Source organism: Sciurus carolinensis, chromosome 2 (assembly GCF_902686445.1).
Source record: "Sciurus carolinensis chromosome 2, mSciCar1.2, whole genome shotgun sequence".
Taxonomy (NCBI): Eukaryota; Metazoa; Chordata; class Mammalia; order Rodentia; family Sciuridae; genus Sciurus; species Sciurus carolinensis.
In genome coordinates, this window is record NC_062214.1 from 85,014,294 (window position 1) to 85,037,183 (window position 22,890).

Here is a 22,890-nt window from a genome sequence, read left to right on the forward strand (position 1 = left end):
TGTAAACTAACCCAACCTCTGTTTTGTATAAAAGTGATTTAAATTGAAAGGTTTCCTCTCCTTCCCAATCCCTTTGGTATTTCCCTTAAAAATTGTACATTTTAGATCTGATATTCCCTTGATTTTTTTGCTGCTATATCTCAAGTGTCTGGATTGGGTATTCCCTTAGGCCTTTTTATGTAATCAGCTTTCTGTAGCATTTTGTTGGAACACCAGAGACTTACCACTCTGCCTCATTCCACCACCTCCATTCCATGCTATTTGCCAGTTATTTTTGTCACTTTTCACAATGTAAAATGTTTCTCAGAAACTTGTCCATTAACAGTGCTAAATTGAAATTTGAAATGATCACATATTACTGACTGGAAATTAGAAGAGATTGGGTGTGGCTGATATATTGTATCTGTGTCTGATCTCACTGTGTTTTGTCCTAGAATCTTATTAACCAGCAACAGAAAAGTGATCAGACCCTGGAAAAACCTATCCACTTACCTAAACTGACTGGGAATTGAAAACCAATTTATTTATCCATCAAGATGATCAGAATATAAATTACTTGCAAAAAAGGTGTACTTGCAAAGTCAAATTATGTTTTAAGAAATTTGTGTTTAGAGGAAAGTTAAGAGCATTAAAAATTGGAAGGTAGTTAATTAGTTAAACTCTTGTATTTTCACCATTCTAGAGAGATGAATATATTCCATGCTTGTATAATTATATCATAATGGATTCTACCGTCATGTATAACTAAAGAGAACCAGTTTAAAAAAAGAGAGAGAGATGAATGTGTAAAGAAACACAATTAGGAGAGAAATTTTGGTGGTAGGCTGTTCTCTGCAAGTTTACTTTTCCCAGAATTCAAAGTCAGCTTTTCAAATTATCTGGTAACCTTTCCTCCCTAATCCCTTTGGCATTTCTTTTAAAATATGTATAAAATTGCACATTTTAGTACACATTATATTTGAACAAGTTGTCTGATGTTCAGAGATAAAGTCTCATAATGGCCTTTGAGTTCTAACTGAAGTATGAAAATTAGAGAAAAAACCTTTCTATGACTGGTACTTAACTTTCTCCATTATTGCTGCCCACACTGCCTAATTGGAAATGTTACGTGAAATCTGCTATTTCTTTCCTTCTCTCCTCTCCCCATTTTCTTTTTTCTCCCTTCCCCCCTTCTTTCCTATGCCAGTATTTAACTACCTACATTGTCTTCGACACTGCTGGTAGGTTCTGGAGATTCAGTGGTGAATAGGACAAAGTTCCAATTCTTTTGGATTTGTATGTTAATTTTTCTTCCCATCTTCATTGTTTTGTGTGTTTATTTATCTCATTAAAATATCAGACCAAATGAAAAATCATAGTAACTGAAAACCTGCTTACAAATTAAGTATCCTGTCCATTAATTTTGGAATAATCATTTCTCTAAAAATTAATGTATGAAGGAAATAATCCTTCACATAATTTCTTTTTTAGGGAGAAATGCTCTTCATCTGGCTGCTAAGTATGGACATGCATTGTGCCTGCAAAAACTTCTACAGGTAGTAGAAGTGGTTAAAACTTTAGTTTTATTATTTGACTAAAAATATAAATGTTTTTAATGTATTTTGGAATTTGAGTTCAAAGAAAATAGTAGGCTAACTTTGACTCTTAGCTTACATGATATTTTTCCATCATTTGTGAAGGAATGTGAACAATAAAGAATAAAAACTTTAAAGGAAGTGAATTGCATAACTCAGTGTATTAAAAATAAATAACAAAGACTTGACCTTCCTGTTGACATTAGTTGGAGATAGCAATTTTCTCTTGTCTAGATATGGCCTAACATAAAGGGATAGAGGATAGGATTTATGTATTTCTATACAAATGTAGATAACTTTGACTACATAATATTAACATTATTAAACTTTTAATCAGGCAACCAAAAAATTCTATGAACTAGTTGACTGAATTTAGGTTTTAGTCAATGGGTCCACCACTAAATTTCACAGCAGAATCGATTTGTCCTTATTTAGTAGTTTGTTTTAAATCTCACTGAAAAAATCATGTATTTTCAATATTCCATGCTATTGTAATATACCATATGTTTCCCATGTGGTGAAATACTGTTAAATTTACAGTCATATCATGTTATTATATTTGTTTCATGTCAAAATATTTGCTAGATTGTCTAAAAGTCTTAAGTTTCTTTGATATGTGGAATATTTTAAGATTAAATAACAGCTGTTCATTTGAGTCTGGATATTGAATTTTAAAACAAAACCGTCTCAGATCACCAAGTTTCTGTGTCTTAACAGTACAATTGTCCTACCGAACATGTAGACCTGCAGGGAAGAACTGCACTTCATGATGCAGGTAAGCAAAGGTTTCATGTGGACACAAGTGTTTGTTAAAACAGCTAGTCATTTAAAGTAATGTCAAGGTTTTAACATGTATATATTGGTATAATTCATGGTGAAACAAGGAAAGTTATACATTTTTGTATATAATCAAATTTGAAATTTATTAGGTTGTATAGTTTGAAAAGATTGATTCAATAATTATTTACAGGCCAGTTTTCTAGCTAGTAAAGACACAAAGATAAATATGGCATATCCTGCTGTATTGTGTGTGTGTGTGTGTGTGTGTGTGTGTGTGTGTGTGTGTTTGGGAATTGGTAAGATAAATTGGAAGGAGGAAAGACTTTTATTTCTAAAGTTCTATCTACCTAATCAGCATGTCTAAACCTTATTTTTCTCACTTGGAAAATAAAGTTAATAATACTATTACAATAAATGGTTATAATTAAATCATAAACAGTGCTTAAAATAATGATGGTGGTTGTTTTGATTTAGAGGTGTCAGTGCTGAATTTCATATCGCTGTAATGTGCTATATATAAAGAAATTACTAGTAATCTCACATATTTATTATTCACACTTATGTGTCAAACTCGTGTGAATTATTTTTTAGGTATCATAAAAAAATACATTGAAAAAGTTAGACGTTTATGCATTTTTGGAGTAAAAGATAGCTTGACTTCTTGCCTAATTCTTCTAAGTCTGAAATTCCTATAGTTTACTGGAAGGAAATAAAGTAATCTACCTTCTCTTTTCATGTGTAGGGAATATTTGCATGACTTAAAGTGGTCTACATTAAAGATGCACTTCAATTTCCTGCAATTTTTTATACCTTAATTTTCTTTCACTTTTTCTTTTTTGCATTTTAGGTGCTTTTCTATTTTTCTCACTTGATGCATTTTCTTCTTTTATTTTTACATAGAATGATATTATTTGCAAAGCGTTTTCATGTACATTATCATTTGAGCCTCACAGTGAGCCTGTGAGTTACTATGAATTTTATCCCCTTTATTTAGAACTGGTAACACCTGATCAATTGAAATCTTATTATTTGTTGAATACATTTATTGGTAGTATGGAGATCTTTTGCTTTACCAAAAGAACTCCAATATTAGCTTCTTAAAATAAAAAAAAAAAACTTTTCAAGTGTGGTATAGGTTGGCACGGTGACTCATGGTCATTCCTGTACTGAATTCTTCCCATCTTGTTGCTACTCTGTCTTCTGGATATCTCCCTCAACTGTGTGGTTGAAGCAGTTATAGTCATGTCTGTGGGGGACTAGCAGTGAATGGAAAGGGAACATGAGTGGACCACATGCCCAAAGTCTAAGACCCAGTCTTAGAAGTGATTCATATTCTCCTGATAAAAGCAAAGCCAGGTGGCTGTTTTTATCTATAAAAGGGGCTCACAAATAGTTTCTAGATGACTAGTCAAGTTATTACATAGTAGAGAAGAGGAGAACAGATTTTGGTAAAATTGCAATTTCTGCTGCTGTCTAACTCTGTCTTCCAGATACTTCTGTAGACCCTACTCCCCAGGCATAGGACCCTTCATCCCTGTCTCAAGGGCAAGAATACATAAATTAGTTCTTTGGCTTCTAGCTCAAAGTCCAGGATTTCTGTATGTCACAACAGTTTTATCTTTCTGTCTCTGAGGTAACACTTGGTAGTCCAGCAATCTATAAATTCAAATGGAAGATATCTCTTTACAATATAGAATGAAGGCAAGAACACCTGTTTGGAAGTAGAGAACAGGAGCTCACAGCCCTGACTAGTTAATAATCAAATCCTGCTGAGCAGAACTTGAAAAAGACTTCCTGCTGAGATCCTAGGGTTCAGTTTCTTGATTTGTTCTACTGACTGCTGCCACCTTCCCCTTCTGTTTTCTGGGAGAACTTCCTTATCCATTGCTCTCTGTGGTTCCTGGGATGCCTTTTGGGAGAGTATTACTTGTCCATTTTCCTCCAAGTCTTTACAGATAACTTGGTTATTGGAGAAAGTTGCCCTTTGTGGAAGGAGATTAAGTTTGGAACAATTGAGTTTCAGTTGACTGGACTTTTGCAGTTTTGACTAGGACAATTCCCTCAAAATCTTGGTTGGTTTCTGGTCTGTGTGTTGCCAACCATTTGTATACCAAGTACTATATCCAAAGTTATGTTTTGGACATATGGTTCTTAACCCTCCTTTATTTCTTGTCTTTATTTCTAGACTCAGGATTTTTTACCTCATTTTAATGACTACTTATTTTAAAGCCATCTGAAATAATAGTCCTGAATGTTAGTATAACATCCTCAATCTAATCTTTAATCTTTTGTTTTTCCTCCTTTTTTCCTCCCCCCTTACTATAAGTCCTTTGAGAACAGTTGTAAGCAACAATGATTTTATATTGTGTGGTTTGGTATAGAGAAACAATTTGCCACACTTGTGAAGTCTAAAATATCTCAATACTGTCTATTTCCTTTATCTCAGTTCACACACTAATTGTTGCCTAAGCTCATCTGTTCCTTTAAAGAGTAAGCTGCTGCTAAAATGTACTAATATCCTACTTGTATGACTCTTTTCTATTGCCCAGCCAAAAAAAGCCTTCATAATCACATGGTGTACCTTCTAAATTATCTTAGACAATAACTGTATAAAATATTTTGTCACAGCATAAGAAATTCAACATATTTCTAGCCTGAAATATGTTAGCTCCCCACATAGTATCCAACCTGTTCCATTTATTTTAGGTATTTGTTATAATAGCAACCCACTTGATAGTAATTTTTGTCTTATTGCTAAGGCTAAGCTGCTATAACAAACCACAAAATAACATTAATATTGACTTTAAAAGAAGTACAGACTTTCATTTTGCAGACCTGATGTTCAGATTGGCTAATACCATAGGATCATTTAGGAACCCAGATATCTTGTATTTTGCAGATCTACCACCTTCTAGAGTTATTCTTAACTTTAAGACTGAAGCTGGAAGCAGGTACCTCTGTGTTCCAGGTCACAGGAAGGGAAAACATTGTAGAGGAAGGCATCACTTGTCTTTCAAGGTCTAGACTGGGAAGGGACACACATCACTCCTGTCATATTTCATAGACAAGATCAAAGTCACATGGCCACACTTGGCTGTGGGGGGATTGGAAATTTTAGTCATTAGGTGAGTCACTATGTGCTCAATACAACTTTATTATCATGGAAGGGAGGGTGATTCAAGTTGGGTGAACAGCTAACAGTCTCTGCCATGGACCTTTAATCTTAACTTTACATGTTCAATTTATTTTAACCCTATCATTTTTAATTTTCATTATAGTTGAACCTGGCTAGTTATAAATTTTAGTTTCTGAATTACTTAATACTCAGTTTAGTTTATTTCTTTATTAAGGTTAATTGTTCATTTTAATAAAGAATTTGCTGGCTCAGAGACAAAAATTAAAATTTACTTCATTTTCTTATGTATGTTTTGTTTGATTCTATTAAATTCCACTAAGGGGAAAAAAAAAGAATATTGACTTTGTACTTTTTGTACTCATAGTCCTTGAAAAAAATTCATGAGGGGTGTAAACAATCCTAATTTATCAATGTAACAAAAAAATTTTTCCCAATATAAATATGAATTCTAGTGTTAGTCAAGAAGTGGCATTATGTGATTTTACAATTTTAAGCAAATGACCCAATTTGCATCTTTAAGGGCAGACATTGTATTCTCTGCTTTTAAAAGAAAATGTGAATTTGTATAGTTTATCCTTTACTCACTGTGACTGTACTATAAAAATGAATATTCTAGAAAAAAAAACTAGCTAACTTCAAGGAACAAGGTAGTTGTAGCCATGTTTAAAAATATGGTATAAATAGAAAATTTAAGTTTGGTTTTTATTATCTGTTCTGCCCTTGATTAGTAGCATATTCTTGTCTTCTTTAAGGATGACAATAGTTCCTTGATCCTAATAAATTATCCCAAAAGTTATAAAATGATCTCATCTAACCCATTTTAAAATAGAAAATTGGTGCTTGTAATGCTACACTGAGAGTGATGTATGTAAAGCTTGCTAATGTAGAAACTGAAAAACTATATTGCTTTATATGGACCTAGAAAAGCACCATGTGTCTTAACAGATGTTCACCATTTATCATTTTCCTTTGTTTCTCAAAGCAATGGCAGACTGTCCTTCTAGCATACAGCTGCTTTGTGACCATGGGGCCTCTGTGAATGCCAAAGACATAGTAAGTCAGTTTATGTTTTTATTCTTATTTTATCTCATGTATTCTAACTTTCTTGTCTTAATGCTGGTTTATTTTTCTTGTTGCTTAGGATGGGCGGACACCCCTTGTTCTTGCTACTCAGATGTGTAGGCCAACAATATGTCAACTACTGATAGATAGAGGGGCAGATATTAATTCCAGAGACAAACAAAACAGGTAATTCTTTTATTTTGGCTCCAAGGTAGCAGCTGGAAGCACAGTGATTCTGAAACCTTGCTGCTGTGACTTGGCCTTTTCCTTTCCTCCTCTGCTCTTCATTGGCTTGCTCTTTTTGGAATTATCCACTCCTCACTTTTCTTCAGTCTGCTGAAGGATAAAGGAAAGGAAAATAGGGGGAAATGACAGGATAAATGCTGAATAAAAGCAGCAATTAGGGCCTATATTTGGGTTAGGGAAATGAAAGAAAAAGGAAGTACATCCCTGTTATTTTAAACTTAAAAAAAAATGTGTAATGAAATGGGCCACGAATAAGAAATACAGAGGAATAAAAAAAATTATATCTACAGACTGTTTCTTCAAGTGGTTCTTGGACATCGTGAAGCTTGATAGATTAGATTTTCTTGAGGTGTTTTCTCCTTAGCCTGTTAGGACACAGTGCTATCTCCTCTGAAAATGGGTTCATTTCTTCATCCTAAGCTTACCTTAGTATACTTTCCCCCTGTGTTTGAGTGTATTCCAGTTAATCTGTTCTGATAATTTCCATTCATAAACTACCTTTTCTCTTCTCTGGTTCTTGTGTATCATGGTGTTTGCTGTTATAATTCTCGTGTATATATGGTCACAAACTTTCCAATGGCAAATTTCTGACATACACTCCCCTAATTAGTTGGGTTATTATAATAATTTATAGCCAAAGTTTCTGGGATTTTACAGATAATTACTAATAAAATTGTTCTTTTTATTTAATTTTATTCTTCTAAACATGTATCCTATTTATAGTTCATTGAAAGAAGACAAATAAAATAGTCTTTAGATGTCAGATTTTATAACTATAATTGTTTTTATTGTGCAGACATCTCAAAGGAGGAAATTCTTAAGCAATTAAATCATTAATGTGATTAAGAAAGTGGAATTCTTGTATTATTTGTTTTTGCAGATACTATAATCTGTCTAAGCATGCCTAATAAAATTTGATTCTAAAATTAAAATTCAGGATCCTAGAGGGATGATCTGGATGATTTATGTATAATGCCTTACATTTTAATAGTTCTTTTATTTTACACACACACACACACACATACAACAGTGATGTTTTATAGACTAGATAGACAACAAATGGTTTTAAAATTTTAGTTTTTGATACTGTATTCAAGTTGTTTTTCTGTTTTGTCTTTGGCATTTTTTTACTCTAATAACACAACTTTGTTAATGCCTACTTTGTATAGAATTTTATACCAGCAACTATGGGGGTATTGATTATATAAGAGCTTACATAGAATGGTAAAGGCAAGAATACGTTTTCTTATGAAATTCAGTAGTCACAATTGAAGACAGATACAGGATAAGTCATTTTATTTCATTAGGTGTTGGTTCCCTCAGCAGTAAAAACAATTTTACAAAATAATTTTTAGGGTCTTTTTAAATTTCCATGACAATTAATTGTATTGTTGCATGATGAATATTTGGTGCTATATGTGAAATGTTTAAGTGCTGATGGTTCTCATGGCAGAATAAAGGAATGGTCTATGTTAATGTAGAAATAGTCAAGGAAAGTTTTTTTTTTTTTTTTTTTTTTTTTTTTTAAGGAGACAAGTTTTAAATGAAACTTAAAGACATGAAAGCCCTCCCTGTAGGAGAAGCAAACCTTTTTAAAACAGGAAATCAGGAACAGAATCTGATTCTTCTCTGGGAAGATAAAGGATTTTTCGGGGAAGTTTGTGTGATGTGGTTCAGTCTATGAAAAGACCGAGTTAAGTTTTGAACAGAGGCGGGTGACGGTATTAGTTGTAGAAGATTTTTGTGGTAATTATTTATTTATACCACATTGATGAACTGGAATAAACTAGGTTAGTTTGGTGACAAGCAATTAAAGTATATAAGACAGCGTAAGATTTAAGCCCTGCAAACTAAAGACAAAAGCAAATGTTTTTATAAACGTGATGAAATTAAAGTGCAAGATAAAAGAATAAAGTAAAATCTGTATCTGTAGTGAGTATAACCTCTTAAAGTAGTACTGGTGTTTTAAGGAGGCCTCTGGCTGAATATATTTGAAATATTTCCTTGAATTTTCACCAGGGTCTCTTCTTCCTCCCCTTTCCTTTTAGAACGGCTCTCATGCTTGGTTGTGAGTATGGTTGCAGAGATGCAGTAGAAATCTTAATTAAAAATGGTGCTGATGTAAGCTTGCTGGATGCCCTTGGCCATGATAGTTCTTACTATGCAAGAATTGGTGACAATCTGGACATTCTAACCTTACTGAAGACTGCATCAGAAAACACCAGCAAAGGTATTAGCAGTTCTCTATAACTAGAAAAGTCCAGGCTAAGAAAGAGCAGCTTTTTAAAGACTTAGATAATAAATAATAATAAACTAATAAACAGGTGTTGGTTCCCCTCCCTCTGTACCATAGATTTGCTTACTTACACCATAACCATTTGTTTTGAGGCAGTGTTTTGTAGTTTATATCATAAATCCTGATATGCTGTGGACTAGTTCAAGAACTGAAAAGGAAGAGTCAACTCAAGTGTTTTGCTAATATTTTTTAATTGATGCATAAAATTGTATATATTAATATTTTGATAAGGAGTGAAGCTCCTAATTTTTGTACTTAGGAAGTTTTAAAGAAAAAACAAACATTTTAACGTGTATATATAAAGCATTCAACTGTTGTGTATCAAATGCCTATGCCAAGTGTTTTTCTGTTTATGAAAGAAAAGTTGGAAAATACAGAAAAGCACAATGAATAAAGTTAGACAATCATCCTACCAGTGAGGAGCTTCTGTTAACATTTTGAAGCATATCTGTCCAATCTTTTCCTTATCTATAAAATTGGGGTCACCTGTAACACTGAGTTCTAGCTTACTTTTTTATGTAATATATATTTAAGACTTTCTCTTTTTTCTATAATTTTTCCCTCATAATTTTTTCTTTTTCTAGTATAAATTATTAATGCATAGGATACATACATTAATATATACATACATCTTATTTTAATTAAGATGATTTTCTCTTGGTGTATCTAAGTATATGTAGTTTTTCACTGGTTTGTCCTTATATGTAAGTGTTTTGGGCATATGTTTATTATTCCCTTGAGATCAGTTCTTAGATATTGAATCACTAGATTTTAGACATTCAGATTTCAAACTTTTGGGATAGTTTAACAAGTTGATGCTTAAGTTATGTAAATATTGTCATATAAAAACCTTTGCTAATTTGGTTGGCAAAAATGTTATTTTACTGTTGTTTTAAGCATGAGTTTTGGAAATAAAACTAAAAAGTAGTGAGTTTTAGAGAAAACTAAAATTTATGTATTTAATATTAATTGAGTGGTATAGTAAGGGAGGCATAATACCCTGCTGTTCCACTGTTTTTCTCTCTTTAAATCTTTAGGGAGAGAACTTTGGAAAAAAGGACCATCTCTGCAACAGGTAGATCTTAATTTTAATTTTTAAAATTGTTGGTATTGTGCAATTTAAGTAAAGTGCTTAGTAAAACTGATTAATGATTATACATAACTATTTTGAGTTAAATGCATGCTCTCTCTCTCTCCTCAGTTTATCATGCCCATAATATAGAACCTAGTATTAAGGTCATGAGGTCCTATTGTATTAAGATACTATCACTCAACCTGAGACAGTGGATCGTAATCATAATAAGTGTATCCAGTGGAGCATAAAGTCTCCTGATTGGGGCATTTAATTCCAAGTATACGATATTCCACCTTACTGAGATTATTAAATGATGAATTTAGCTTGGCAGATCATAGGCATTTTCCACCCTCTCTCAACAAGAGAGCCAATCTGTACTGATTTGGGAAAATTCTTCTAGTGCAATAAGAACTGAAGAAAATAGTTAAAAACTGATTATCTATTGTGATTTCAATACCACTGTTAATAACAGATCTTCCCATTTCTAAAAGTCTTTTTTCTATGTGTACTTAATGGAGGACTTTAAAAAATAATCTAACACATGAAACAATTCATACTTTATACTAACCAATTAACATATCACAGTTTAACCCTGGTTTTGTGTCCTGAGTAAATGTCTTATGTTTTCCTCTCACCTTTTTGAGTTGACGTGGGGTGGTTTATGGCACTCTGGCTCCAGAGCTAGTGTAGGCAGCTTTCCTCTTCTGCTGGCTGTTCCCTTCCAGGCTTTCAGCTTTTCTCTAGTGAGAGGAACCTGGGCACTTCCAAACCCTGAAGAAAAAGTAATCAGGTACCTTCTGAGCAATTCTCATCATTCTGCACCATTATCTCTACCTCTCACCTCAAACTGAAAGCTTTATTAAAGCTTGTTTTCCTTTTCAAACCATCAGAATTAAGTAACATGTTCATGCATGAGTCATGTCTGTTGATACTTTCTTTTCCATCAACCTTCTCCCTGTTTCTCAGATAACCTAAGTAGGAGGAGAGTGAGATAAAAAGTATACTCTTGTGTCTATTCCAGCCATTGCATAGAATAAGAGAAAAATGAGTTCTGAAATGTACAGTTATTTAAAATAAATTATTGAATATTTATATGGGAACAGTTCTCTGCTCAGTGCTCTGAGGATTTCTAAGTGAACACAAGGAGTTAGTGTTCTACTAGGAGTGGTAAGTCAAAATGACTCCTAATTTCTGTTTCCAGTATTTATTGAATATAATTAAAGAATATCTACCAAAACCAGAATTTGGTGTTGTGCAGGTTCACGTAGTCCCTATTATAAAAAAAAAAAAAAAAAAAAAAAAAAAAAAAAAAAAAAAACCTACAATATAGTTGTAAAAGGAAGACTTTGTTGTTTGAGCAACAAATACCTACTGAACACCTACAGTATGCCAGTTACTGTTCTAAGTGCGGGGATGTTGTTATATGCAAAGTTGTTGCCCCCATGCAGGTCCCAGGTTATTGAGAGAGATGAACAATAAACAAATGACCAGTAGCATCAGAGCAGAAGCTATGAAGGAAACAGTATTAAGGGATGAAAATGGAGAGGATGGGGCCTCTGGGAGAAGCTCACAGACTGAGGGGGAGGCAAGTTCCAAGCCCTTGATGAGAGGAGTGTGTTTAGCTCACCTGTGGGACAGAAGCTCAGGGTGGCAGGACTGCAATGTACACCACGGAGGAGGGAGGAGAAGAGACTGGCAAAGTAACCAGTGCTGTATTAAGGACTTTGGATGGTAAGGACTTCGAACATACATCTTCTGAAGACCAACAGCTTGCAGAAGGCAGGATATGAGCTATCAGTGGTGCCTGGGTCACTGCCTCATGGAGATGGAAGGGCAAGGAAGGTGCTCTTTGTGTGCTAAGAAGGCTTTGTCTGGAAGCTGGGTCTTCTTGGATGGAATTGACTTAGTCTGTCTGAGCTGGGTGGGTTAGGGAGTGGAGGAAGCGGGTGTGGATTCTGAGGGGAGGGCTGCAAATGAGGGATCTTTGATGAGCCAGAAGCCATAGTGCGCACCTGTCGTCCCAACTACTTGCAGAACCAGAGGGAGAAGGATTGATTGAGCCTGGGCAGCACAGTGATTTTGAGAGTTTGAGATTGGCCTGGGCAACATAGTGAATTGTGTCTCAAAAACAAACAAAAAAGTAAGAGTGGTATCATGTAGTGAGCAGTTAATAAATGTCAAATGCCGCATGAAGAACAGTCCTTTGGTAGGATGAATGAAACTAGAAACATATTTTGGAAGTTGTGGCTATACAATATCTTTTTAATGGGATCTGTCCCTGAATTCTACATCTAAACTCATTATAATGGTAGTTGAATAACTTGGTTAAACAAACAAGTAATATAAAACATGAAAAATTATCCTGGTGAACTAAAGTAGTAGTTTAAAAAAAAACTTTAAGAGAGATGTTTTAAATTAGTTTTTATGCAGATTTAAAGACCAATTTGGATTTTTTTTAGAGGAGGTTATTTGTTCTCTTGCTTAATTATTATGTTGTGATTTTGTTAAAGCAAATCTCCAAATTGGAATAAAGTTCCCCAAAGCTGTAAGTGTACAGAAATGGAACATATACCCAGCTGAGTTAATTAGAGATCTTTTATATATCCCAAGTCAGCAGATACGTCTCTTCTTAACATGCATCTGATACTTTGTTTTAGCAGTGCTCAGAAAAGGAAATAATCTCCATATTGTCTTTCAAACTTAATGTGGTTTCTTCTCCCCATCTTAAAAAAAAACAAAACTAAACTAAATTCTTCCTTTGAAGTGGTATATTATGCTTTATAGTACACTCATAGTGTCTAGTACAAATTTTTTTCTTTTTTAAATTCTGTGAGTTTAGTTAAAATAAATCTTTATAAGCTTAAAAAATTGTTAGTGTTTTAAATAATACTTGATTTATTTAAAGCCTCTATCCTTAAAGATGCTTTCCATTTGGGGGTTTTAAGTGGAAATACTGCCACCTTGTGTTATATACAGCAAAATTTAATGTTGAATGAACTGAAATTCACTTGTTGGGTGTATTGTCTACTGAGGAAAATATACTTTTCTGTATTCTTATACTTGTTAACTTGTCTTTTTTTAATGTTTTACCCAGCGAAATTTGACACACATGCAAGATGAAATAAACATAAAGTCAAATCAGAGGGAGCATCAAAACATTCAGGTAAAAAGAAAAAAATTTAGTATCTTTCAAAAGAATTTCAGTGTTGTTTGTAGTAGGATGGGGAAAAGTGGGAACAAGAGACACAGGTGAAATGAATGGGGAAAAGAAGGGAAGTTTATTATGGTTTATGACTATTTGCTTGCTCTTCAAGAATTAACTTTGTTAATGTTATGAGTGTTTGGGTCCATATTAAATAACTAAAGTTTATAGCATTAGAAGTATAGTATAGAAAATATTGTTTCAGTGTACACTAGAAAAGCAAATAACTTAGCTCCTTGATATAACTTTTTTGATTTACATGTCTTGTAAACCATACATTTATGTTCATGTTGGAAAATTAATTATGATAATAAAAGTAATGACAATGTAAATTTTTAATTTTGATTAAGAAAAATAATTTTGTTTAACTATTCAGCACTTTCACCTTTTATGTTGGTCAAAGTTTTCCAGAGTAATTATTAAGTGGATTATGTAGAAGGAAGAACTCATACTTAGTTTATTACTGGAACACCATTAAATTATAAATTGAATAGCTAAATTCAATATAAAATAAAAGCACTTTATTTGGATTTCTATGTAGTGTTGATAAAGTGGACTGTGACTTAAGTAGGAATCTTTCATGTTTTATCAGGGCCTGAAATGATTCATTTAACAGAAGCATTAGAATGGCCTCAGACTCTGGAGTTTTTTAGGGGGGATTAATTTTGGTACTGAGGATTGAACCCAGAGGCTCTTAACCTCTGAGCAACAACCCAGCCCTTTTTATATTTTTTTTAGAGACAGGGTCTTGCTGAGTTGCTTAGGGTCTCACTAAGTTGCTGAGGCTGGCTTTGAATTTGCAGTCCTCCTGCTTCAGACTCCCTAGTGACTGGGATTACAGGTGTGCACCACTGCACCCAAAACTTGGGAGTTCTTAAGCAAAAGTTAAAAGTGGTATGTATATTCTGCTATATTCTGTTTCCAGGTGTTACTTTTATTTTTCATTTGTTGAAATCATGATTAGTTACTCTCTTTAATATACTTGTATTTATTTTCATTGGACAGTAATTTTATTACTTATCTTTAGATTTTGAGTGTCATTGTCATTGAAATTGTTATCATTTGAACTTAAATCTGTTTTATATATGTGTGTATCTGTGTGATAATGAACTGCTTTTTAAATTTTCTTTTAGAAGAATTACTCTTTTATCCGTTTTCTCTATTAAGGATCTGGAGATTGAAAATGAAGATCTGAAAGAGCGGTTGAGAAAAATTCAGCAAGAACAAAGGATACTATTGGATAAAGTCAATGGTTTACAATTACAGCTGAATGAGGTAAATACTTTACATAGTATTTTTAAAAATCTGAAAACTGTTTTACTCCCTATACTCATCATCACCAATTGCCTGTCACTTCAGGTCACAGTGCTAAAGAAGGTAAAATCAGATCATTATCCTGAGGAGAGTTGTGTCTTACTAGGGTCCAAGCCCTTTCCTTGAAGCTTCTAATGTTAAATATAAAGTAGTGCAAGCCAGCTGACAAGTAAGGACATGTGAGGGACATTCAGAGGGGAAAGGAGAGAGCTGTGAGCTGCTGCTTCTAAGGTGGTGCTTCCTGCAAGAAGATGGTTCTTTGACTGAATTTTGTAGTAAGCAAGAAGGAACAAAGGGACATTCCAAAGAGCACTGTTATGAACAAAATCACAGAAACAATGATTATATTCTGTTGTATAAAAAGTTGGAAATGCAAGAAATATCTATAAATAATTATTTTTTTAAAAAGAGGAAAAAATATATGAAATCTAGGATAATCAATTCACTCTTTAAATGCATATTTTATCATGTATATGGCTTGTCACAGGTGACATCTTGTATGATATTTTTATTTTAAGAGTAGGAAGCAAGCCCACAATTGGGATAGCTATACTTTTGGTTCTGATTTTCCTTATCACTTTACTATCTTGCTATCTCCTTTCTATTTTCTACAAATGGGATGTATCCAAAAGCAAATTCATCATCTTAACTGGAAATTAGTCATTCCCTTTTTTTGTTCTTAAGAGCCCTATTGACTGTTTTTGGTACCGTACTAACTTTAGAATCATGTCTGAGTCCCCTTTCCTACTGCCTCTCCCTACTACATCGATTCTGTTGCCCTGGGGATTGTCACTGAAATTAAAATTGTGACAGACTAAACTTAAGATTGGTTATACTTGAAGGCCAAATTTGTGATTGCTAGATAGTGTAAAGTACACATCCAGATGTGGCACATAGATAAAAATTGATGAGTTCAATTAAAATAGAGATAATTTTTGATAATTTTCAAGAATTGAAACCAGGCAATTGTGCACTTTGAGTACCAACAAAAATATAGACACAACTAAATGTTACATTGTGGAACTATACACTATTAGATTTAAAGAGAGGATCTTAAAAGTGGTTAAAAAGAAAAGACAATGTAATTTATATTGACAAAAAGAGAAAACAATAATATCTTCAAAATGCTAGCAAAAATGAGCTTCAACCTAGTCTTTGTTCCCAAGCAATCATTCAAGAGTGAGTGCAGAATGAAGACATTTAAAATTTCAGACTAAGATAAATTTCAGAATATGCCACACATAGGCCTTCAAAAAAACAATCATTAAAGGATGTACTTCAGCACCAAGAAAGATAAACTAAGAGGAAAGTTGTAGGATATAAGGAACAGATGAGTCCAGAAATGGAGAAATGATCTTAGTAAGATTAAATATTCACTATAAAAATTAAATACTAGAAGGTAGGGTTACCTTCTTAGTTAAGGCAACAATTACACTCTTCCATTCATACCTCCACTGAAAGGAGAGTTAAGGGACATTTCAAAAGCATCTCTCAGGTCAGATATGGTAGGAACAGTTATCAAAGTAACAGAATATTGAATCTGGAAAGCAGATGAATGAACAATAAATTATTAGACTTGAGAAATTTGAATTTAAGCCCACCAGTGGGGAAAGTGAAATGATTTATAATGTATAACCTCTAACAATCTAAGGAGTTGGTAGTAGCAGCTATCTCTGGATTTGGGAATGAAAGCTGAATGAATGGTTACAGTTCTGTTAAAAAGGAGCAGGTTCTTAAATCTCTGACTCATTCCATTCAGTCTCAACTGCTCCTCTTTATTCTTCTCAATAGAAGACTATCTGAACTGAGGAAATCAAGTGTAGCCAAAGGTGGGCGCACCATGAGAAATATACCAAGCTAAGTTACGGTTGGCATTCTGAGCGCTGAGATCCTACTGCTCTTCACTTCACCCCATGGCACTTAGCTACTAGAACACTGCAAGTGAGTCCTTCACAGCCAGACAGGAGATTGGAAGTCTTTTCAAAATTCTTCATTTTTGAACACGAGCAGAGACCAGGGTGCTGCATGTCTATGAGCCTCCAATGTAGAAGGTAGAGAAGGTAGAGATTTAACACACAGGACAACAGAAGAAATGGATTGTGCAGGGAAAGGAAGTTAAAAAAAAAAAAAAAAAGCCCTAAAATTGACTACTCTTAATATTTTCAGTGACACAAGAAAATATATCTTAAAAGGGAACATTCTGATATTTTAAAAAACAAAACAAAACAAACAAACAAACAAAAAAGCTGAGAAAACACCCTGCAAGTATAGGAAAAAGATAAAGACTTGGCAAATAGAAAGAAATAGAAGGATTAGAAAACAGACTGTGAGCATAGTCCAGCATCTGAGTAATAGGTGTTCCAGAAAGAGAAAGCAGAGGGGAGAAAATCATCAATAAAGTAACTAAAGACAATTTTCCAGAAATGAAAGACATGGTTTTCCATGTTGCGAGGACCCAGAGTTGATAAAACTATAGCAATTATTGTGAAACTTTAGATAACTGAGGACTAAGAAGATTCTGCCTACAACTGTCTTCTCCACCTGCCATAGAGTCAGGTAGTATGTTCAAGAATCAGAAATCAAAATGGCTCTGAATCTCAGCTATAACATAGAAAATAGGAGACAGTGGAGCAATGCCATCAGAATTTTGAAGAAAATATTACAAAAATATTACTAATATTCTATAGCCAGCCAAAAACTCAATCAAATGACAGGATAAAATAAAGACAATTTCAGACACACAAGGTGTATCAGTCGTTTATTAATGTATAATGTGTTGCCCTCAAACTTGGAAACTTTAAAGAACAGGTTTGGTTCTGGCTCCAGGTCCCTCAGGTTGCAGTCAGGCAGTATCTGAAGGACTAAAGGATCTGCTTTGAAGCTGACTGACAAGACTCTTGTGAAGGGTCTCTCATTCCTTGTCATGAGAACTTCCCATAGGACTACTCATGACACAGTACCTTTGAACAAAAAAATAAATTAGCAATTTTGATTTAACAGATATAATTAATCCTGACCTTTGGAATTATAGAATGTATACATTCCTTTCAAGTAAATATAAAAAGATAGTGGTACAGACATTCACTTTATTGTGCTCTAAATAATACTTAAAATATTGAAATTGGACTTATATTTGTGTATATGTGACATTTTACAATAAGAAGCTCATACCAAAAAAGAAGGCAATTATCAATAATTTAGGTGTATGATAATAGCAAGTGATTGAACTATAGTAGAGGCCAGGGGATTGAAGAAGCACTAGGCAGAAGATGTGAGGAGAAAGAGCAGATAGGAATTGTGAAGATTCTTTTGACTCGAATCAAAAGTGCTTCTGAAACAGCAGATGTGGTAACACTTAGGCATTTTCTTCTCATATCCTTGTCCCCAATTTTAAAGACATTTACCAGTCTTTCAAAAAGAGATTACACTCATATTTTTAAACTTCTTATTGAAATACAATAGACATTTAAAAAGTGCATGCTTAAAATGTACAAGTTAATGAATTTTCAGTTTGAACATATACAGACCAAGAAACAGAACATTACCAACACTTGGAAGCCTCCCTTACATTTGCTTTTTGTCACTCCTTGCTCTCCCCAATTTAAGGGGAACTTCTCTCTAACTTTTTTTTAATTTTTATTTTTACGGACTACATTTTGATTCATTGTACACAATGATCTATCAAAATGGATAAATCCATTCTGTCATGTACAACTAATTAGAACAAAAAAATAATTTTTTAAAAAAAGATATTTTCCAAGCTCATACCTTTTGAGATAAACTTTCAAGAATTAAAATACATTTCTTTTTCTTAAATTCAGGAAGTAATGGTTGCTGATGATCTGGAAAATGAGGTATGATGCTAAATTTTATTTTAAACATATAAAATGTTTTAAAATTGAGGGTAATATTGTAGTAAAGGTTTAAGCCCTGAGTTGAGATGAAAAACAAAATTCTATTTCTGGTTATTGTTTTAAAGGTAAAGCAAAACCTCTGTGTGATTATAAAATTATTATAAATATAGTTTTCTGTGAAACTTATCATGACATGATGAAAAATTCTAAACATTATAAAGAATGAACATACTAAGATTTAAAATAACAGAAATTTGAATTTATCATAATATTTGTATTTGTATATATTGCATGATTTATTAGCATATTTATATAAATTATTAACTCTATTAATAAATTCCACCAGGTCAGAGAATTCATTAACTCCAGTTCTCAAAGTAATTCCTATTTCACCCACAGGGTGATTTTACTCTGTATTTATTCCTTTGCTTTTCAGAGAGAAAAGCTGAAGTCTCTTTTGGCAACTAAAGAAAAGCAACATGAAGAAAGCTTAAGAACTATTGAGGCTCTGAAAAATAGATTTAAATATTTTGAGGTATAGAAAACTTAAATTATTTCCTATAATTCATAATGGGTAGTAGTAAGGGGCTTGGCATCAGACTTGAATTTGAATTATAACTCTTTGTTATAGTGTGACCTCAGGATTTTATTTAATATCTCTGAGTTTGTTGCCTCTTTGGTAAAATTGGGATTATCTTCCCTCTGTTCACAGAGTTGTAACAGTTAGGTGAGATCATTACAGTTGATCAGCATGCAGTTGACACCTAGCTCCATTCCAGGTTCTCTTCCCCAGTCTTCTTTGTGTTTTTTTGTACCTTTTCAAAACTTCGTATTTTTGCCTATAAATTTGCAGTGATTATGGTGGCATGATTAATAAAGCATCATATAAATGAATGGCAGTATGACCAGGGTTGTCTCAGGAAGGGCTGTGTGTAATATGGACTAATTAGAACACCTTGGTGAGAGTGGTATGTTAATAAGGCTCAGATTATATACTCACCATCAGTTGAATCAATTAGTTTTTAGTTTCTCCAAGGTCATATTTTTAAACTTTTTATTGAAATATAATAGATGTTTAAAAAGTGCATGCTTAAAGTGTGCAAGTTAATGAATTTTCAGTTTGAACATATTCAGATCAAGAAACAGATTATTATCAGCTCTTGGAAGCCTCCCTTACATTTGCGTTTTGTCACTCCTTGCTCTCCCCAGTTTAAGGAACTTCTAACTTTTTTTTTTTTTTTAATTTTTATTTTTACTGACAGCATTTTGATTCATTGTACACAAATGGGGTACAATTTTGGTTGTACACAAGTAGATTCAATGTGATTAATCATACATATACATAGGGTAATACTGTCTGTGTCAGTATACTATCTTTCTGTATGAAAGGAGAGAAGGTTAACACTCTCTTTTAATTGCAGTGCCACAATATATATTGTATAATGTCACTCATCACTAGGGACTGCTGAAAAAAGTGGCCGATTGAGAATGAATCTTATTCTTACTGGGGAATGTAACTCCACAGTACTTTAAAAATGTGTCTTAATCCACTTGTGCTGCTGTAACAAAGTATACCCAAGACTGGGTACTTTATAAAGAATAGAAGTTTATTTTTCACATTTATGAAGGCTGAGAAATCCCAGATCAAGATGCTCTTATTTGCTGTCTGGTGAGGACCTTTGACTGCATCTTCATATGGGTAGAAATATACAAATTCTGTGTCCTCCTTTGGCAGAAGGTGAAAGGGCAAAAAGGGGACTAAAATCTTTTATAAGGCACTAATTCATTCATGAAGGCAGAGCCCTCATAATTTAATCACTTTCCAAAGGCTCCACCTCTGGATACCACCACAGTTAAGTTTCAGCATATTCTGGGGACGTGCAACCCATAGGAGAGTAACTTTTTTCTTTGTAAATAAAAAACTATGTGTGCTATGAAAAAGAATGTAAAGCATGGATGATTCTCACAGATGTAATGTTGCATGAAAGAAATCAGACACAGAGTACATACTGCACAGTTCTATTTTTATGAAGCCCAAAAGTAGATAAACTAATCTGTGTTGTTAGAGGTTATAATGGAGGCTACCCTTTGGTGAGGGTGTTACAGGCAAGAGTGGGGCGTGAAGAAGCTTCTGGGCTGCTGTAAATACTCTGTATCTGGATGTGGGTTGTGATTACACAAAGTATATGTGTGCAGAAATTTACTGTAGTGGGTACTTAATACTGGTATACTTTACTGCAGCTGAGTTAGGTCTTCATAAATTTAAAAAAATAAAACACAAATGTGTTATATTTATGACTGCATTCTAAAGATTGTTCAAAAACAGTTTTATAAGCCAACCACAGGGATTGCTATCTTTCACATTTGAAGACTCCCTTTTAAGGTTGTGAAACGTAGTCATAGTCAACATTTTCATGGCACCAACCATGTGTCAGGAACTGCTTTGTGCAGTATATGCATGTTAATGAACACATCAACCCTTTGTGATGTTTATTATCTGCACTTTATAAGTGAGAAGACTGAAGAGCAGAGTTTTTACCTAGTGAGGAACTTCACAAATAAGAAGTGGTAGAGCCAGAACTTGAACCTAGGCATCTGGCTCTTTGTGCTCTTAACTCCCATGATAGTTTTACACTTAGAATAGTTTGAATGAGAAAATACAGGTGTGTTGACAGGGCCTTTGAAGTATTCATCAAAGTCTGGCACCTGTAATTTGGGTACTATTTTTATATTATTTTTCTTCGAAAAGATAGACTCTCTGCATGTCTCAGGAATAAGTTGTTTTCTGTAGCTTTCAATAAACTCTAGTTTATTCTGGTCTATAACTTTGTCTAGTTTTTCTGGTCTATAACTTTAGACCTATAACTTTAGGTCACAATAATCTGTAGAAAAGTAATTTATTTTTCTTATCACAAAACCAGTATGCATTTTTTTAAATTAGAAAATATAGTTAAACTAAAAGCAGAATATAGAGACACCTGCAATCCTTGTGCTTTTAGCACCTGACCAGTATCTTTTCAGTACTTTATGCATAATTTGATTTTTTTACATACTCATTCAACAGCTGGAGTCATATTGTGCATCCCATTTTGTGACTTTTCCAATTCAACATAATAGGACTAATTTCCTCAGTTGTTACATATTATTAATTGTGATAAATTTTTATACTAGGAATAATTTTTTTTACTTTCAAGAAGAAAATTACAGGACCTACTTATATGTGATCCAGTATATAGGAAAGCATCCTTTATAAACTAAGAATTCTGACTGGGGTTATGGCTTAGTGGTGGAGTGCTTGCCTAGCATGTATGAGGCACTGGGTTCAATTCTCAGCACTGCATATAAATAAATGAATAAAATAAAGGTCCATCAACAACTAAAATATGTATATAAAAATAATCTTTAAAAAACTAAGAATTCAACATCTTTAAATAAAATCAGGCTTCCATATCCTTGATTTCTGCATTCGTGGATTAAGTTAACTGCAGATTGAAAATAGTTTCAAAATTTGCATCTTTCAGAGACTTTTTTCTTGTTATTATTCCTAAATAACATAATAACTATTTACATAGCATTTATGTTGTGTTAGGTATTACAAAAAAATACAGAGATGATTTAAATTATATGGAAGAGGGTTGGGGATATAGCTCAGCTGGTAGAGTGCTTGCCTCACAAGCACAAGGCCCTGGGTTCAAATCCCCAGCACCACACACACACAAAAAAATATATATATATATGGAAGATGTACATATAGGTTAAATGCACCATTTTCTCTAAGAGACTTGAGCATCTATAGATTTTGGCACCTGTGGGGGTCCTGGAACCAATCCCCTGTGGACACCAAGTAACAACTTGAATATTCATTACTGTATCATCTCACATGCTTAAAAACTTCATAAACTGCCAACAGTATTACTGAGTTATGTGTAATACTTGGGGCACTAAGGTTTAATGGAAGTGGCATTAATTTAGCTGTGGAATTCTAGACTTTTTATCAGAGTCACCTCACTTAAAGTGTTTGATATGTAGCTGTTGCTACTAATACACCCAAGAACTACATCTGCATACCCTTACTCTTGAAGTGTAATACTTTAGCTTATGTGTTAGATTCTTTATATTTTCCTTATTTGGGAAAATGAGCAATCCAAGGGTATTTTAATTCAAAGTATCTGAGTGTTTATTATGTTCCTTTTCTTAACTGATACATTGACAGGTTTATTACTAACTTTGTGAGTAGGTCTTTGCCTCAGTTTCATTTCCTGCTCTCTGTCTCCTTTTGCTTTCAATAGTAATCAGTATTCTATAAATTCCCAAAGAAGGGATAACACTAACATTTCATAGTCACCGAGGT

At 33.5% G+C, this 22,890-nt stretch overlaps 1 protein-coding gene across 2 annotated transcripts in view; it reads left to right on the plus strand.

The window, feature by feature from the left end:
* Uaca (uveal autoantigen with coiled-coil domains and ankyrin repeats) overlaps positions 1–22,890 on the plus strand; it is a 99,501-nt gene that overhangs the window by 63,082 nt on the left and 13,529 nt on the right. For both annotated transcript variants that reach the window (XM_047540958.1, XM_047540959.1), the window contains exons 4-13: positions 1,471–1,535; positions 2,292–2,349; positions 6,473–6,543; positions 6,632–6,738; positions 8,847–9,028; positions 10,132–10,169; positions 13,264–13,332; positions 14,539–14,646; positions 18,507–18,539; positions 18,976–19,074. In XM_047540958.1, coding sequence (XP_047396914.1) covers positions 1,471–1,535; positions 2,292–2,349; positions 6,473–6,543; positions 6,632–6,738; positions 8,847–9,028; positions 10,132–10,169; positions 13,264–13,332; positions 14,539–14,646; positions 18,507–18,539; positions 18,976–19,074 — 830 coding nt within the window. The remainder of the gene's footprint in view (positions 1–1,470; positions 1,536–2,291; positions 2,350–6,472; positions 6,544–6,631; positions 6,739–8,846; positions 9,029–10,131; positions 10,170–13,263; positions 13,333–14,538; positions 14,647–18,506; positions 18,540–18,975; positions 19,075–22,890) is intronic.